Genomic DNA, 16,511 nt, shown 5'->3' with positions numbered 1-16,511 from the left:
TCTGCCAAATGCTGTCGGCATCAGTTAAAAATCCCTCGTCTAAAATTGCCCAGGAGTAAATGGTCAAATTGAATTTCAACCAATCAGTAGGAATTGATCAGAGAAGCCCAGAGAGCTCAAAGGATATTCTCGCGCAAGTGTTTGCTGTAAAATTAACGCGATAACAGTGCCGTCTGCCGACTCAACACAAGTTTGGGAAGACAAAGACGAAGTAAAGACTCGCTTTAAAGGCTTACGTCGTAAAAGTTGAATGGTAATAAACTCTTAGCTGCGAGTAAACGTAAGCTATCAAAACAATGTTATATGTCTTACACAGTCAAGCTGGAGCAAGGTATGCGAGAGCTGGTGACTGTAATAAGCGGTTATAAGTTCCCGAACAGAAGTAAAATACTCGAGTAATTTTTATCGTGCTCTCGTTATCAGCCTTTTGCGTTCCTACCGCGGTGTTTTGCTGATGAGGGACCTATGCTTGATTAACCAATTAAAAAAAAATGATTTGAGACGTAAACATGACCTTTGATCGTCGCAAAAGTTAAAAAGGTTTAGACAGGAAAAAAAAAAAACATCTATCAATAGCTGACTTGACAGACGGCATACGACTAATCGTCTGTTTTTTCTGTGGAGTCTCTTGATATTGATAACTGCGCATTAAACTTTAAAACTGAACAGTCGTAGATTTGCAGTCACAAGTTTTATTAAAAGTAACACATTTCAAAAGACAAATCGGGCAACAATGAAAAGACGGGTGGAACTCCAAGGAGGATCGCGCGCGAATCACGCGACTTCGTCCTGTGCTATCTCGCGTGACTCACAAGTTTTCTCACTTTGTAAAACTTGACATATTTTGTTCTTGAACAAGATACTTTGACCATGATTTATGGCTTGATGTCGGATTTCACTAGGGATAAATAAACACTCTGTCATTATTTCGCTTGAATGTCGAAGAAAAAATTGGAAAAGTGCTTCATTATTCGTGTTCGCCTTTAACAAGATAATTCCTTTGTCAAGTCCGGGGCGAGTGAACGGGGAGCGCTGATTTTCCTTCGAGGCTAGATCAAAGTAAACTACTGCAGGTTTCAAAGGGGAGGATCCAGTAGTCTGCGAAATATTTTTTGCAGGTCTGAACCTATCAATAACATCACTGACAAGGTGAACGAGAACCCTCACGAATGAAAGGTCCTAGCACGCGTAACAATAATGACAGTCAAAGAGACAGAGCAGGGTGTGCTTCTAGACTGAAACTTTTGTTTTCCCGACGGAAAAAATAAAACAGAACAGTGATGTATCCATCATATTGTTCACGTAATTGATTTAAGTTCAGGTCCCATGAATCACGCGCAGACCACATTTAAGAAGACTTAAGCCGTATTCTACTGTTGTTTTAAAGATATTTTAGGAGCTATTACACACTATTAAATTACGATAAAAAAACGAAAAGATTTAAAGATTAAAGCAAAAGCAAAACAAGGAAGGTCGAAGACGTAAGAGATAAGAAAATTTTCCACAAAGCGACGATAATTTTTTTTGTCTCTAATATTTTATATGAAGGGATATGAGGATATAAAGTTGAGAAAACTTCAGCCTCTGGTCTGTTTCTTCCAACCTTGCATTCCTGGGAGTTTTCTTTATTATCATTGTCACTATTTCCTTAATTTTTTCGGCGGAGGTATATCAGGTATGTCAGAAACTAGCGCTTTATGAAGGAAAGAGTGGTTCTGCAGTTTCGCCCTTTTTAAAACTCTTATAGGTGACCTAGGAGAATTTCTGCTTGAATTATCAAAACAAAACCAAGCAGGCAAGTGATAAGAACAGAAAAAAATATCAGTTAGGGGATTATTAGTTGATCCGATGGTAAGTTCTCCAAACTAACATCATCCGTTATATGACTAACGGTGAGGAGAATTTACTAATAAGATCTTGGGCGTGAAGAGTTATTATTACTTTGCCTTTTACGGTATTGATAAAGGCTCGCAACATTAGTTTGTGAAAGCAGGGTTGTAATTGTATGCTATTCCAATCGACAGTACGGCTTTTAACGATAAGGCAGGACGGATAAGATTTCACCAGCTTATCATGTCTGCTTCTTGATATGACTTAAGCCGGGCAATCATTTGATCGAATTTAGAAGGGCTTAGCTTATTACAATATGCAAATATATTTATGTCTCGGATAACTTCATTTCTAGGCAATGCGCATTGCTTCTACATAAAATCTCAAATATCCTTGACGCCTGCGCCATTAAAATTGAAAATGTTGAGATCAGATTCCGTGCAGCGAGAGAGAAATTGCTAATAGAAATGTTTTGCCTCGTACTCTGAGTATGCAGAAAGCGGAATGCAAACATCAAGTTTGCGTATTTACTGGATGATTTGCCTCTACCTCCAACGTAAACTTCCTCCATCTCCTTTAAAACGTTCTCGAAAATATGATTTTCATCCATGGTCAAAAAGGTAAAAGCAAAACTCAAAGAAATTTTGGCGAATAATGCAAGGAAAGGGAACACTAGGCTTTGAGACTGACACCCTCCTAAAGACCTTAATTCTAATCCAATTCCTCTACAGTTATTCTAAGATCAGTCCCGTGTAGCGAATTTTGTTCTCGTTTAGATTACATACAGCGTGTATTCGCGAGGTATAACATATACCTTGCGTGTCCGCCGCGTGTCGCCTCGCGTGTCTCTGTAACCCTGATTCTGAGAGTAATTGAAGAAGGCCAACACAAAACCTCAGTATCTCAGCTTGCGCATCTTATTGCAGCGCTTATGACATATGGGGTGGTGTGAAGCACCACGCATCCATCCCCACGACACGCATCCGTCAGGTGCTCTGAGCATTCATTCCTTTCAGTCTTGTTAATCAACATAGAGTTATCGTCGTGGAAGATAGTAAGACCAGTACACAATGTTGAACAGTCCGTAAAGAAGTGGAAAGATTTTCCGCGCGTACTGGTCAATGTAATGAGGAGGTAACTGTTTCGTGGGTAGACCGTCCAAAAAGGCATTGCTCGCGCAAGCAGTCTTTTTCCTCGATGCAGAAAGATTTTCGTGAAGAAAAACACCTTTTCTTAGAGACAAGCCTCCTGCGACTCCGTTCAAAGGACGGTCTTTGTTACAGTTGAACGTTTGCTGGTCCATCATCTCGGCGATAGAATTTGTTGGATTTGGTGTTGGAGGCTGAAGAGAAATTATTAATTGAACATTAGAGCGATTTGCAATTGAGTATTGTTAAATCAAAACCAAAGCAATCACAACAGCCAATCACAGCAAGGAAAATGTCACCAGGAGCCAATGAGAAGACGAAGTAAAAACAAGTCACTGCCTGAAGCGCGGGAAAACACGAGTGACCAAGATGGGATTGGTTGAGAAAGTGGTGTGAGTTTTCTGTACTAATCACATAACTAAATACAATAAAACCAAACCAATCCCGGAGTTCAACACTCAGTTAAAGATTGCTCTGGACTATGATTAGTTTGGTTGATCAAAACAAACTTTACGACCAACAGGCATGGCAACAATCAATCACAGCAATACATCGCTCCATCGCTCCATCGCTTTAAAGCTATGCATTGTTTACAATTACGCAGACAAAGATAGGTATAAAAGTAGCTTCTGGACTGAGATTTGAAAATAGCGCAAAGCGATGACCAAAGCTATGTCCCCGTGTGAATGAATTCAACGACTGTTCCGTCCACACGAGCCTGATGATCAGTGAAGGAACGTTCACCTGTTATAATTTACTAGACATTTCGTCGAAGGAATTCCGACTTCAAAAGAAATAGTTTCTATCATTTGCACACCCAAATTCCAGACATTAAGCCAGCAACATAGCTGGTATATTTTTAAACACAGACACAATAGGATTTGCGGGTAAGTTAAGTTCATTTGCGGACAGGAGAAAGTATATTGACATTTCAACAAAGATTAAACAACTGATGACACTCACCGGCGCCAGACTTTGACTCCTCAGTAAGAGAGATGCTGCTTTATCCGTGAAGTTTAAGACACACACATACTCCACCATACAGCACACGATAAAAGTAAGCGACGATATTAAATAGTAATCTACTGCCTTCAGGTACGAGATCCGAGGGAGACTGTTGTTAACTGATCCGAATAAGAACATGGTGCTGAGTATGCACGTGATCACGAGTGAGACACGTGCAGGAACAGCGTGTCTGTCTATCCAGAAACTAAGCCACGAGAGGAAAACGAGGAACGCAGAAGGAATGAAATGTTGAAAAATGAAGTACGTTGTTCGACGTTTGAGTGTGAAGGTTGCCTTTAAACTGTCGAAGGACCCTTCGGAGGATAAAAAATTGTAGAAAGTTAGGCTTAAAGGTTTCTTTAGGCTAGGCGGACAGGGAAACCACCGACACAAAAACCGTACCCCTTCATATCTTCTCCATTTCTACTTATCTCCTCCGGTCCCCCGGTCCCCCTGTCCCCTTGTCCCCTTGTCTTCTTGTCCCCTTGTCCTCTTGTCCTCTTGTCCCCTTGTCCCCTTGTCTCCTTGTCCTCTTGTTCCCCTACCCCTCGTACCCCTGTCCCCTTGTCCCCCTGTCTCCCGTCCCCTTTGTTCCCTTGTCCCCTTCTCACCTTGTCCCCTCGTCCCCTTGTCCCCTTGTACCCCTGTCCCCTTATCCCCTTGTCCCCCTTGTCCCCTTTTCCCCTTGTCCCCCTTGTCCCCTTGTCCCCTTATCCCCTTGTCCCCCTTGTCTCCCTCACCGTACTCCCCTTCTCCCTAGCTCCCCCTCCACAGAAATGCTTCAAGCCTCTAAAAGCCTCACCTTTGCTATTAGTATTAGCTTTCTTGGATGTAACGATCTGTAGCATATCAAACTGAGCAAGTTCAGCTGCGAACACCTCGATAGCCTTAGAGCCTCGATTGTTCCAATTGTAGATAACATCGTCCACAGTGTATGCATCTGCAATAACAAAGTTGGAGCTATCACTGAAATTCTTATCATTCACGAACAAAACTGGCCGAAGAGGATAACAAGTATCACCAGCAAGAGAAGGCGATCAACCATAAAGGCTTAAAGGGGATAGATTTCAAAAGAAACTGTGGTGCTGCACCGGTGGGAAGTAAAACACGATAATTTGGTTTTATCGACCAAGTTGATAAAGTAATTGGCCAGTGCAAAGCGTGTCTAAAGCTGACGTTTCGAGCTTTAGCTATTCGTCAGAGCGTCACCAGTACGGTGGTCTGTTTGAAAATACCTCATTATTATAAGTTTTTGAACAGTTCTTCCTAAAGCAATCTGCTATTATGCTTACATTCCAAAAAAGTGGCTGAAGGTCGCTCTCACCATAAGAAGATCTAATCAGGTTAAATTTTTTTTTGTACTGTATGTGTTGTTCTTGAACTGTTACTGTTTAGCACTGTTTAGTACGAAGTTCATTTCACTCGCACCTCACCGCAATTTAAAAGTGTGTTAAACTGAAAAGTTTACTAATTTCTGAACGCTGTGCCGATGAGAACGTGTATTTTAAAGTATACATACTTACAGCTCTCTATTACCAAATCACAGTCCTGAGTGTCCAGAGGGAACAGCCTTAGATCCATATCACACAGAGCAGTGAGAGTTATCCTGATAGAAGGAGCAAGTGACGAATCAACTTTCATCCTTTTTCTTGGGTGGGCTGCGGGTGGGCTTATTACTATAAGCAGCTGGTAACTCTGTGGTAGTTTCATTTAGGGGTTCAGAAATTCCAAAAGTACCTTAACCCTTTAACTCCCATAAGTGACCAAGATGGTTTTTCTCCTCACAATATCCATACAATATCAAGCAGACGATTGATGAGAATAACGATAAATATAAATTTGGGGATTTATTAGTAGATACAACACAAATTCTCCGAACCAACATCTGAAGAGTTGTATGGCAGACAACAAGGAGATCTTACCTTACCCCACCCCCCTCCACTCAGCCCAAATATATTAGAGAAAAAAGATGTTTTAGGGAAAAGTGATGTGCAATGGTAACATGACAACTGGTATGCCTCTAATTTCCGGATGGGCGCTGATGTAAGACACCAATACAAGAAAATGTGGTCTACGCCCTTGTTACTCTACGTTGAATCACTGATTTACCTGGCACTGTAATAAATGCTTCCATCCTTAGAAATTCTCAGTCGCATGTTATCTCTACTGACTGAATGATAATTTGAATTTTTTACGTTTCGGAAATACGTGTCGGGCGTCCATATTCCTTTTCCCAGTTTACTAGGATCTAATGCGGCGTTAAAAACTTTATCTTGTCCATGCGCCAATCGAGGATCTTTCCACCACTGTCTGAAGAATATGTCGATTGTATAGTCCTTATTAAAGTGAAAGATGACATAATTGTTAAATAATTGTTCTATGAATGAAGCCCATAAATGCTACCTTACATAGCTATAAACAAAACAAGGATATTTTTTGACTTTCATCTTCCCAAAACTTTTCCACTAATTTGTTCATAACTGGAGCAGGAGGATGGTGGATGCCGATCCAACTTTCCTTTCTGTATACAAGCGAGCATATAACGGGTTACCAAAATACCAGTTCGTCCTGTTTCCGGCAGACTTACTCATGAAAAGCTGTGATGCCTTAATGGCACTAAAGCTCTTTCTAGATTCGTCCTCTTTCGCTCTCACGTGGTACTGATTACTAGGGAAATTGAATCGCAGTGAAATTTCTTTCAACTTACCATATCTTCTTCTCTGATTTTTCCAAATGCCATTAGTTTAAACTCGATAAGAACTTCAACAGGAGGTCCTACAAAATAAATGGTCCGATAATGACTGTGTTTAAATTTGTTGTGTCTGTTTGACCCCTAAGAGTGATTAGCATCTAATTTATCCGTCGAATATCACTCCAGAAGCACACGTTAAGGTCACGAGAATTAAGGAGATGATCACGCGCCAACTAAAGCAGCTCTTGCCGGATTTTTCAACAAATTCCCCCTTGTCAGCACCAACAGCAACACAAACCGTATGGAGAATATACATGCTAACGATAGAATGTAAAGGGTTTAAGGATTTTGAAACGACCCTTGACACTTGTGTGGCAAGCTTTGAGGTTTCTAGACAAAAGGAAACGAAAGTACTGAAGAATCTGAAAATTCGTGGACCTTAAACAACTGACAAATGCGCAGGTACGAAATACTAAAATTGCATGTAATATGATAACTGTTGAACCGCTCGTAACGTTAAGAAAATAAGTCAAATATATCAACAAAAATATATATATATATTCCAACAAGCCTCACCCGTGTCGTTTGGGCGAACATTTTTATCGTAATGTTTCAGTCGTTTGCCGATAATATGAGATACTTTAGCGTACGATCCGTCGGGAAACTGGGCTGCTATTCAAAGGAATGAAAAGATGTCGTTATAATCGTTTTACGAGCTGTAATTAACTGATGAAAAAGGATGCAGTCCAACTAAAACATCCTCAAAGATGGCGGTTTGCCCACAAAGCTCTGTAAATTCCTATCATCCCTCTCTATTAGCCGTTAACTGACATACAATTTTCAATGGCCTCACTTAAGACGACTCCGCCCCCTCCCCCCCCCCCCCCCCCACCAAACCCCAAGGCGAAATAAACCAAAACGCGAAAAAAGGTACAACTCACGGGTGACTGGTGTGGTTCCCGTGCAACAAAAAAAGGTACAACTCAAGGGTGACAGGCATGGTACCCTTGCAAAAAAAAAAGGGTACGACTCACGGGTGATAGGTATGGTTCCCGTGCACCAAAAAAAGGCACAACTCACGGGTGACAGGTATGATAACCTTGCAAAAAAAGGATGCAACTCACGGATGACAGGTATGGTTCCCGTGCAACCGAAAAAAGGTTACAACTTACGGGTGACGGGTAAGTTACTCATGCAAAAAAAAGGGCACAACTCACAGGTGACAGGTATGGTTCTCGTGCAACAAAAAAAGGTACAACTCACAGGTGACAGGTATGGTTCTCGTGCAACAAAAAAAGGTACAACTCACGGGTGACAGGTATGGTTCCCGTGCAACAAAAAAAGGCACAGCTCACGGGTGACAGGTATGGTTCCCGTGCAACAAAAAAAGGGTACAACTCACAGGTGACAGGTATGGTTCTCGTGCAACAAAAAAAGGTACAACTCACAGGTGACAGGTATGGTTCTCGTGCAACAAAAAAAGGTACAACTCACAGGTGACAGGTATGGTTCTCGTGCAACAAAAAAAGGTACAACTCACAGGTGACAGGTATGGTTCTCGTGCAACAAAAAAAGGTACAACTCACGGGTGACAGGTATGGTACTCATGCAAAAAAGGGTACAACTCACGGGTGACAGGTATGGTACTCATGCAAAAAAGGGTACAACTCACGGGTGACAGGTATGGTACTCATGCAAAAAAGGGTACAACTCACGGGTGACAGGTATGGTTCCCGTGCAACAAAAAAAGGCACAGCTCACGGGTGACAGGTATGGTTCCCGTGCAACCGAAAAAAGGGTACAATTCACGGGTGACAGGTATGGTACTCATGCAAAAAAGGGTACAACTCACGGGTGACAGGTATGGTTCCCGTGCAACCGAAAAAAGGGTACAACTCACGGGTGACAGGTATGGTTCCCGTGCAACCGAAAAAAGGTACAACTCACGGGTGACAGGTGAAGTTCCCGTGCACAAAAATGAGGGAGAATACTGAAATTCTCTTTTCATTCTGGAAAAAATATATAACTCTGTTTAGATTAAGCTATCTTGCTACCTTTTTAGCTGAATATATGGTATACCTTTTCTTTTGCTGCTTCCTGTCAAAGTACTATTAAAACTCCTGGGCAGTCGTTTAAAACCAGCTCCTGGGACACTCCTGACAATAAAGTCATAAATGGTTATTTGGGATGGGTGTGTAGGGATGTTATCTGTTTGCAGAATAGCTGACAGCCCACTCATTTATAAAACACCGGCACAAGTTTTTAGCGAATAGTTTCAATGCTGACGGTATATCTGTTCAAAAATAGATCACAGCTGATACCCAATAAAGTATGTGTAGAATACTGCTTGATATTACGCAACTCATCTTGTATCCCAGGCTCTGATTCAGCTTTCAGGTGAAAAACAGTTACAAGGCTAACCACTAATGCTAGCCACCAACGCATAATTGCGGATTGGAGCTCATTGCCTTATTAACACCTCTAGGGACCTCAAAAACTATTGTTAAGTTACATTTTGGATGCGTGACAAAATTTGTTTTTGATGTTTTTGCAGTTGAGTTATTACTGCTTTTGTTGTTGTTTTTTTAAAACAAGTAAGTCCTGCAGGGTTTAACCGAAACAAAAGATACACCATAAATGTAAATATCACCATGTCTCATTTATAACAATTCATTCACATTCCGTGTTAAAGTGGTCGCTGCGGTTAGCTGAATTTCCAATCCGAGTCCCTACAAACACCACTTTAAAATACAACAAACAATACTTGAACAGTCCATTTTTAGGATTACTCTTAAGGCCGTCACGAATACGCTGTTACTGTTTTTCGAATTCTACAATCAGGACAAAAGTACTTGAAACGCTGAACAATGTAACGACCAATCATAAAGTCCTTTTTACTTCATAAATTCTTTTTGGATTCTAAAGGTGATCAGAAAAAGAAGTTCTATGGATAAAATTGAACTGTGTAGGGGCGGTGCATACGAGAAACAACCCATTCCAAGATTTAAAGATTCTTCCGTTGATTCAGCTCCATGCAAAATCTAAATTTGTAGAACTTTATGCGCTTCTCAATACTTATCTGTACAAAGTGTATAAAAAAGATGCTGACTCAGTTAACTATTGCATATGATGGCCTCCGGCTCGGCATTGAGGGAATCGATGTAGTACAATTCTTCTACTTAATGCAAATACAATACCTTAACCGCACAGACTGGAAACGATCCAGTCAAGTATAAAATACGTAGTCAAGACCATATCATCAGTTTTATGATCTTGTTTTAGGATTGAAATTTCGATAAAATACACTTGCAAAAAATTGCGTTCCCATTAGTATATCTTCAGAATAGCCAATTTTAGACCCAAACCTCCTTTCCAAGGTGCGGAGTGAGGAAAATAAGAGCGGAAGCATTCCCAAAGAATTCTCACAAATAAAATGAAAGAAATGAAAAAAAACAAAACCAAGAGGGCGGAAAATGTTAGGGGCGTCATGAACTCATCATACGTTCGTGCCCAAGGATTATCAAACATCATGCTAGAAGGAAGAGATACTGCCGGCTATCTAATCTGAAGCCTTAGAGAATAAATCCAACTAAAAGTTTGGCTACCATTTTATATCGAGAAAAAATAACGTCATCGTCATTTCGCCGAAAAATTTAGATGAATTTTGAAAATTTGCAAACTTAACTAAGAGAAACACGATGATGTGCGGAAAATACCGCACGTAAACCGTGCGCTTATCAGTAGTACGTGCTGGGCCGCCGGCTGCGAATGACCGCGTTCTCTCCTTTATACCTGCATGTGTTGTAGGCTTAAAGTTATCACTGTTGGTGTCAAGCAGCGAGATACCTCTTTTTTTGAGTAAATTATTTACATTAAAAAGGTTCTTACATCATTCAGTTTTGGAAATAACGGACTCTGAATTCACTTCCTGTCCAATATGTTTCTGTCATGTAGCCATGTTTTAAATTTTAAGGTTAGTATGAACACAATTCCAGCCTGGAGACTCAATACAAAATAAAATATATAGAATATTGAATGTGAACAATCAATCCTGGCTTGGAAATTTGATTTTCACCTGATTTCCGTCGGTCTGTCCGACAAGACGACTGTCCGTTCAAAATTGTAAAGCCTTTTTCAGGAAAATTGCTTTATTGTATTCTCGTGCAAAAACTACAGAATGAAAGCTCTGCTTTTAGACTCGGTAGAATACATAAAACTGTATGTTTAATATAGGAGTGGTACCAAAACAAAAGTGCATCGAAAAACCGTAACAACCTTACACCTATTTATGAAATTGCTCTCATATTTTAAATTCAAACTCGTTATATATTTCGTCGTATTGATATCAAGAACGAGTAAGACTCATAAGTGTGAAAAAAGGGAATCGTCACTTACTAAGTTCGTGTTGTGATCTGTTGGACTCGTTAGAATTTTATCTTTCAAAATCCTCCATAGTTTTATAGGGAGAAACTCTACCAAGTACAACAAGCCGAAAAATATTTCTTTCCCTTTTCACCAGAGTATTCATTCAGGTGGGAAAAACGTCAGTTAGGTATTCAACAGAAATGGTCTTTCAGCTTCATGTAAATACAAAAGTTTTGGTGTAGCTAGCATGAAATAACATGGAGTGTAAGTTAAACGGTAACTGAATAACACTTTTGTAGCAAGTCAGTTCTTTGTCTGTGATATGCGTAATTGAGGAAGGAAGACAGGAACAAATTCTGCGTTATAAAATACAAAACAATTAATTTCATTTGCAATGATAAACAGTAAATTAATTCGGAAAGAAGTAAATTTTTAATAATCCTCTTTGGTTCTATATTTAGAAATACGTCAAGAATTATCAAAATATTCGCCACTGTTGCTTCAAAAATGTATTTTAATTTAGATTTATTTTCCTAATCTATTTTCGCTTACGATCAAACTGATAATGGTTATGCCGAGACCTCCCTTTACATTCCCATCAAAAAAATTAACTCTCTTACAGTGGGTGTCCGACGGAAAAAAACCGTGTTTCCGAGGAAGTTTTGTCGTTCAATTGAGATCCATTGATCTCAGTTTCGTAGCTTACACGCCCCTATTCATATTTTTATAATGCAAAATAAAAACACCTAAACTAAACGTGTATGAACCATTTTTAATGTCCTTAAACATCTCAAACGTGCGAGCTTTCTGTGAACCATTTTTTTTATGAAAAATCTCCAATTTGAGTACTCAACAGTAGAGTTGAATATCAGAGGAGAAAGTTAGATTTGGTTTATAGTGAGAAAGTACGGTCGTTTCGAGGTACTTCAATTTCTACTGTACATTGTTTATGCCATTATGTTACCATAACTAAATTACTTTCATTATGGGTTTTAAAAAAAAGGTGACAAAATACACGAGCGACTGTTGAGTTTTTTTCCACTTTGACAGTTTTGTACGTTCCCTTCAGAGCGGTTATTTCGCATTCAAACTTCATATAAATAGAAAGATTGTTTTGTAAACTTCGGGCATTTTTCTGGTCAGCTTGGCGTCCCACGCTGTTTTGGGTATGACAAGAAAAACATAGTCGAGAATCGCAGTCGGTATTCCTGAACAATGAGCGTTGAAAATATTACGCAAGAAGGAAAAGGGTAAACGAAACATTGATAGTTTCTTTAGTGCGAATCTGAATACTTTCAAGGATATTTTCTAGATAATTAAATATATATTCAGTGTGAATTTTTCTCATTATTTACCTTGTTAGTAGTCCGTGAAAGAATGTTATAATTAGGAACCAGATAACGACAGTTCCCTTCCTCGTTGTAAACGAAACTCCCATACTGCTTTGAGCGGGTTTTCTAAGGAGAGATAACAAGGTTTAGTGTAAATAATGTGTTAGTATAATAGAGCGACCGTGTGTTCAATGAAACGTTTTTTTCTAAAGAGAAGCTTCAACTCACTGGCCTCCTATTCTAGAATCTTTCAACAGCTATTAATATCAATAAGATTCATTTTTCGACATCGTTTCCCATTGGCCAGAAAAATTAAACATCCTTTTTCACGCTTATTGGCTAGCAGGTGTAAATTGCCTCAAACACATTGAATTAAAAATAAGTAATGCTACAAGATATAAGTCTATTCAAAAATAATTACTAAATCAGCTCTTCGGGAATGGAAGATTGAAACAAAAAGCAAGAATCGCTAAAATGCCACTAAAATTTGAGAATACCATTAAATTTAATTGCATTGTTTACTGCATTGGAAATGTCTCAAATTCGTTTCAGTCAAAACGTATTTGTGAGGTATTACCAATGTTAATAATTTAGTAGTTATGTAGCATTTGGTTCACAGTTTAGTCAAAGCTTTTTTTCCGCACGATCATTTTAAAAGGAATCGTAAAATCTAGAAAGGTTTGTTTTCGTCACGAAAGGAATACATTGCTGTTAATATTATTGAAGTAACAGATGCTTTAGTTTGTAATAGACAAACTTTGCAAATCAAATATTTGCCTCGATTAGTGACGAATGATTAGAATATTCATGAATAAATCGATTTTCGATCATGATTAGCGTCCTGTGTGATACTCTTACCGCTAGCCAAGAGCTAAACACATTATAGGCACACTATCGAACCATTAATTAATAGTGAAGGGAAAAAGATAAACACTTCCTCGAAAACGAATCAGATAAGTACAAAATGTCTACAGAGTCTCACTAGCAATCTTGAGAGTTAGATTAGCGCGTTTTGAATGATGTACTGAAACTCTCCATGAATTAATGAAATGTTCCCCCATAACTGAAGGTAGATCATAGTACAACCTTTGGAATTTAGCGATTCGACAAACATTGGGCATAGATTTGTGTTTACACATGTACAATGACGTCATAAAGACTATTTTATAACAATTATAAAAACATTTCATTTATTTCATTTATTTCAATATTCAAGCACACCTGACGTTGCTAGCTTTTGAGTTTCTCTGGGTCAAATGACGAGGTCATAATCGTGTCAGAGGTTGCAACCCAAAGTGTTCGGTTCTAAAGAGTAATCTTGTTCAGTAGATTGAGTTCTGAAAAGCTCTTTAAATGATTATCTTAGAAAAAAGAAAGAATGTTTAATACAAACAATCTTTAGTTCGTGAACAAAATGTCTACATGTGAAGCGTTACTCATACACATCTACTGGTCTCTCTGCACTTCATTTACTCCGCTTAAATGAAAAGAATGAAAAAACTGGCAACTTAACACTTACTTTAGAAAAATTCACAAAGGAAGATAAAAGCAATTTTTCGAGATTTGCCGAAAACATGAACTCATTTGTTAGCGAAGGTCAATCGCATCTTGTTATCATTCTAAACTCAACCTAAAACACGTTTTTGCACTAATCAATTATGCTTGATTTGTCCAGTACATGTACTTTATCATAAAAAACCCATTGATTTATTTAAGTCGACCAGTTTTAAAATGCGATTCGCGATACGATCAGAGAAAAAGATTAAACAGCCATTGCTCTTAACATTAAAATAAATTCAAAAGAATATTTTGGCTCTGTACATATTTTGAATTGTGCAATAAGCAGTTAAATGACATATTTTTTTTTATCTTTTCCCATCTTTCATCAGTGAGCCAATTTACATCGATAATTTAGATATGAAAGAAAAGTCCATTGGTTTGAATAAAAAAGAAGTTTTTCCCTGTGCGAATTATTCCCAAAAACAGTAAGTTTCATAAAATTACTGAGATAAGACGAGCGCCCTGATTGGTCAAAAACCTATCGTCTATGCACTCAAAAACTTTGTAAATCATTCGCCTCTGGCCCGTACTTTACTAACTTTTTGCATGTTCTCCTAACATCCTGTGTGGGTCATTATGCCAACAGACTGATAGGAAGTGCTGTCTATTGCTTAATTTAGTTTTCCTTACACTTGAATTGAACGAGGAAAAGTCATTTAATCAAAAAAATTGTTTACGAAATGAACCGTTGTAATACTGATTTCTAATGGAATAAATATATCTTCGAGAAAAATGATTAAACTTTGGTTACCAATCAAAATTATCAATTCAGAGCATGCTCTCGTAGGAAAATATGCAAAGAACTCCGGCTCTGTTGCTCAAAAGTCGAAAAGATTCCTATTGATGTTGTCTCTTACAGTTTTCGTGATTCATGCAACGGAGTAAAAATTATATCCCAAAGTCCATAGCAAAGAAACGTAATGAAGACATCATTTTCCCTTTTCTTGACCCTGGACATCGCTAGCATTAATGATCAAATTCCAGATGAAAAAAATTTCGCCCGAATTGAGCTTTTTCGGGATAAACTTGAGTTTAAATTTACAACAAAGCAATTGCTAAAAATCAGAGTCTAACGAAAAAATTTTCCATTTAAAAAAAATCTCTACTTCTTCTTTCTCTTGAAAGAGTAGAAACCTTCCCACGGTAGTTACAACTAAGAAGTGATTTGTAAATAAGTTTACAAAACTGAATAATGGTTCGTCTCGGAGACGTGAAATCAGACACAGCGTATTTTTTTTTTTTTTTTTTTTTTTTTTGTGCCTGAAGTTAAAAACGATTTAATTGGTATAGCCATTAAAAAAATCACCGTTTACTTTTCGTCGAAACGAAGAAGATTGATATATTGAAAATCTACGCAGGCAAACTTTTCACGCATAGTTATAACAACCCGAATCTTTATATAATTGCCGAATAACCTAAGACATACTGCAGCAATATTCAATAGAGAACTGTCTTTATTTAGCCTGCAATGGCGAAATTTCCTTAAACCTTTGATTCCTTCAACAACAAAAAAAATGATATGATTTCGTAAGTAAATTGTTAAATACAAAAAGCTCTTACCTCAATGAAGAAAAGTTTTGTTAGTAGTTTTGCAGTTTTGACTTGAGGCGTCTTTTCGGAGCCTTTCGGTGGTGAGTCAAGCTGAAATGAACTTCAAAATAGCAGGAGATATCAGCTAAATGGATATACCTCACAAAACGATTGGCTTTGAAGCTTCAAAACAACATCAGGCAGATGTCTTAAAAATAATTGCACATGGAAGACCGACTACAAGCAAATGAGAAATACACGCTGTAGCAGTAATGTTTTCGTTAATTTACGTTCATAAAGTCAAGGTGGCTGGTTGTACAGTAACCCAATCTTGGAAAATTGAAAAACTTTTCAGCAATTGAAAAACTAAGTGTAATTTAAATTAAATTTGAAGACACTGTGAAACATTCGCCGAGTCATATTTTCCTTCGAGAGGCATTTAATGAAACATCACGATAAGCTTAAAAGAAGGCAAAAGAACTCTTAAAATTACAAGCTATTTACTCAAGTAGATAAAATATTAACGGAAAATCAAAGAGAAAAAAAATGCAATAACCGTTAATTCTAAGATCAACAACCTGCTCATTCAAAGAAACCGACCAGGAAAACATCATAGCATACTTAACATTTCATTCCTCACAAATACAAATGTAAAAACATACTCAGAGGACACATGTTTTTAAAAAGAACCAGCGGTCAATTTACCGTAACTCAAACTTAAGATTTGCACTCATATCTTTGTTGGAAGACAGACTTAAAGCGCTGTTGAAGGAGAGACGGTCTTCGTCTATTGAAGCTTGGCTGATCACATACTAACTTACCTCAACAGAGAGCTGGTTACTAGTCTTGCTTTTGAGACCAAAAAGAGAGAATAAAAGCTTTCTTTGTTTCGTATTTTTCAACTCTAAGCTTGGGGAGGGACCACTAACGGGAAACGTTATAATTGTTGCGGGAACGTTATTGATTAAACGACAACCAATGCGTGATTTACTGTTGCGGATTTAAGATAACCTGCGGTTATTTATTGGTGATGTAAACCATTAACGTGAT

General features: G+C 38.2%; 1 protein-coding gene across 4 annotated transcripts; it reads right to left on the bottom strand.

Moving 5' to 3' along the window:
- Positions 1-886: 886 nt before the first annotated feature.
- Positions 887-16,397, bottom strand: LOC131781644 (glycine receptor subunit alphaZ1). Of its 4 annotated transcripts, XM_059098344.2 has the most exons (11): positions 16,283-16,397; positions 15,492-15,582; positions 12,396-12,497; positions 8,755-8,831; positions 7,252-7,347; positions 6,691-6,758; positions 6,093-6,319; positions 5,507-5,589; positions 4,786-4,923; positions 3,942-4,297; positions 887-3,172 (listed from the first exon to the last, which is right to left on the bottom strand). In XM_059098344.2, the coding sequence occupies exons 3-11, from the start codon at positions 12,476-12,478 to the stop codon at positions 2,867-2,869; spliced, it is 1,434 nt and encodes a 477-aa protein (XP_058954327.2). In that variant the 5' UTR covers positions 12,479-12,497; positions 15,492-15,582; positions 16,283-16,397; the 3' UTR covers positions 887-2,866. The 4 variants fall into 4 exon arrangements, with proteins under 4 accessions (XP_058954327.2, XP_066021807.1, XP_066021798.1 ...); XM_066165710.1 differs by lacking the exon at positions 16,283-16,397 and having other exon boundaries at positions 7,252-7,344; positions 15,492-15,756; XM_066165701.1 differs by lacking the exon at positions 16,283-16,397 and having other exon boundaries at positions 15,492-15,753.
- Positions 16,398-16,511: the final 114 nt, after the last annotated feature.

The sequence above is a fragment of the Pocillopora verrucosa genome, chromosome 1 (assembly GCF_036669915.1).
Source record: "Pocillopora verrucosa isolate sample1 chromosome 1, ASM3666991v2, whole genome shotgun sequence".
Lineage (NCBI taxonomy): Eukaryota > Metazoa > Cnidaria > Anthozoa > Scleractinia > Pocilloporidae > Pocillopora > Pocillopora verrucosa.
This window is presented reverse-complemented; position numbering and strand designations above follow the sequence as displayed.